This window comes from Pteropus vampyrus, unplaced genomic scaffold (assembly GCF_000151845.1).
Source record: "Pteropus vampyrus isolate Shadow unplaced genomic scaffold, Pvam_2.0 Scaffold557, whole genome shotgun sequence".
NCBI lineage: Eukaryota > Metazoa > Chordata > Mammalia > Chiroptera > Pteropodidae > Pteropus > Pteropus vampyrus.
In genome coordinates, this window is record NW_011889338.1 from 151814 (window position 1) to 153805 (window position 1992).

At 41.7% G+C, this 1992-nt stretch overlaps 1 protein-coding gene across 1 annotated transcript in view; it reads right to left on the reverse strand.

Moving 5' to 3' along the window:
• Positions 1–768, reverse strand: part of LOC105308207 (olfactory receptor 7D2-like) — an 8623-nt gene extending 7855 nt beyond the window's left edge. The window contains 2 exon segments of the mRNA XM_011384050.1: positions 7–471; positions 474–768. Coding sequence (XP_011382352.1) covers positions 7–471; positions 474–768 — 760 coding nt within the window.
• Positions 769–1992: the final 1224 nt, after the last annotated feature.

The window sequence follows — 1992 nt, forward strand, 5'->3', positions numbered from 1 at the left end:
CAACACCTGTCCCATAAAATAAAGAAATAACTGAGAGGTGAGACCCATAGGTGGAAAAAGCTTTTGGCTTCCCCCCTGATGAAGACATCTTCTTTATGGGTAAAACAAACCTTGAATAGGAGAAAAGAATCCCCCAGAAGGGGAAAACATCCAGGACACCAGTCATAAAATATATCAATGTGCTGTTTAGAAAGGTATCAGAGCAGGCCAACTTGAACATCTGTGTCAGTTCACAGAAGAAGAAATGTGGAATTTCAAGATCTTTACAGAAGCTCAGGTGCATCATCAGACAGACATGGAGGAGGGATGTCATAATACCAAAGAAACAAGTAATAAAAACTAGTAAGCCACAGAGGTGTGGGTTCATGATGACAATGTAGTGCAGGGGTTGACAGATGGCCACATACCGGTCATAGGCCATCGCGGTCAGAAGTAGAGTAGGAATAGGAAAAAAACATGAAAAATATACCTAATGAGGCAGTTCATGTAGGAGATGGCTTTGTTCTCTGTATGGATGCTCACAAGCATCTTAGGGACTATAGTGGTGCTGAAACTGATGTCAACAAAGGACAGGTTGGAGAGGAAGAAGTACATGGGTGTGTGGAAGTGGGAGTCAGAGCTGATGACCAGCATGATGAGCAGGTTTCCAAGCACAGTGATCAGGTACATGGACAGGAACAGCCCAAATATGAAGGGCTGTAGTTCTGGATCCTCAGAGAACCCAAGGAGGAGAAACTCTAAAATTTCTGTTTTGTTTCCTGCTTCCATGTAGTTGATATATCTATGAAGGAAGAGATAAGAAAAACATAAATTAGCAAAAAGTAGTAAATTCCACATATTATAAATGTCATCTATGACATTCATGCAAGTTATTTATACTTAGCCATTTTCTCTGAGTTGGGTGTCCATTCACTCTTAAATAGAATCCTACAAAATGGAGTCTCTTATCCCAAACACCTATCTTAAGTATCCATTTTGTGATGATAAAACCAAAATGGAACTCTACAGAATAAAGCCTAGAAAACCTGACCACCTATCTTAAGCCTCCATTTAATAACAACCCTTTGGATGGTTGTGTTGCTTCAAAATGGGACTAATAATATCATATACTTGCTGGTACAATGTCACTTCCATGGAATTCCTGCCAAAAATACAGGACTGCTGTCTAAAGACTGTGGAACATCAGACAAACCCAAACCAAGAAACATTCTACACAATATATTACATGTGCCCTTCAAAAATGTCAATGTCATCAAATTCAAAGAAAGTCTAAGAACTGTTCTGGATTAAATGAGCCTGAAGAGATATATCAACTAAACATAATGCATGATCTTAAATTTTCTTTTGCTATGCATATAGATAATATTGTTAGGATGATTGTCAAAATGGGAATGAGGTAACTCGATTTAAGATGGTGTAGAAGATAAATGCTGTAAGTGCCTCCTCTAGTGACCACACCAAAATTATAACAAAACTACAGAGCCACCAGTACGTGGAGTCACCAGAGGACTGGCTGAACAAAGCTCTACAACTAGGTCACCTCAAATGACAGGTCCTCTCAAAATGATAAGAGGGGCAGAGACACGAATTGGCCTGATCTCACAACCATGTGTGGCAATCAGGAATTGGGAGGGCTATCCTGGTTGAAGAGCCATCAACCCCACCTAGGAACAAAGGATCCCAGCCACACACTGGACTTCCCACCTCATGGTTCCAGTGCCAAGAAGAGAAGTTTCTACAACCTCTGGCTGTGAAAAGTGGAGACTGAGTGATACAGAGAACTGTGGACTGTGGAGACGTTCCTCTTTAAAAGCCCACATCTGGCCTTACTCACTGATGGAGTCACTTTCTCTCAGCTCCAATGCTGGAGTAGCTGCTTGATGGGTACCAGGCACATACTTGGAGTGACTGAACTGTTGGGCTTCAGGGCGAGAACTGGAGGGGTGGCTGGCTACAGAACAGAGGTACAGGCAGAAGCCATTGTTCCTTTAC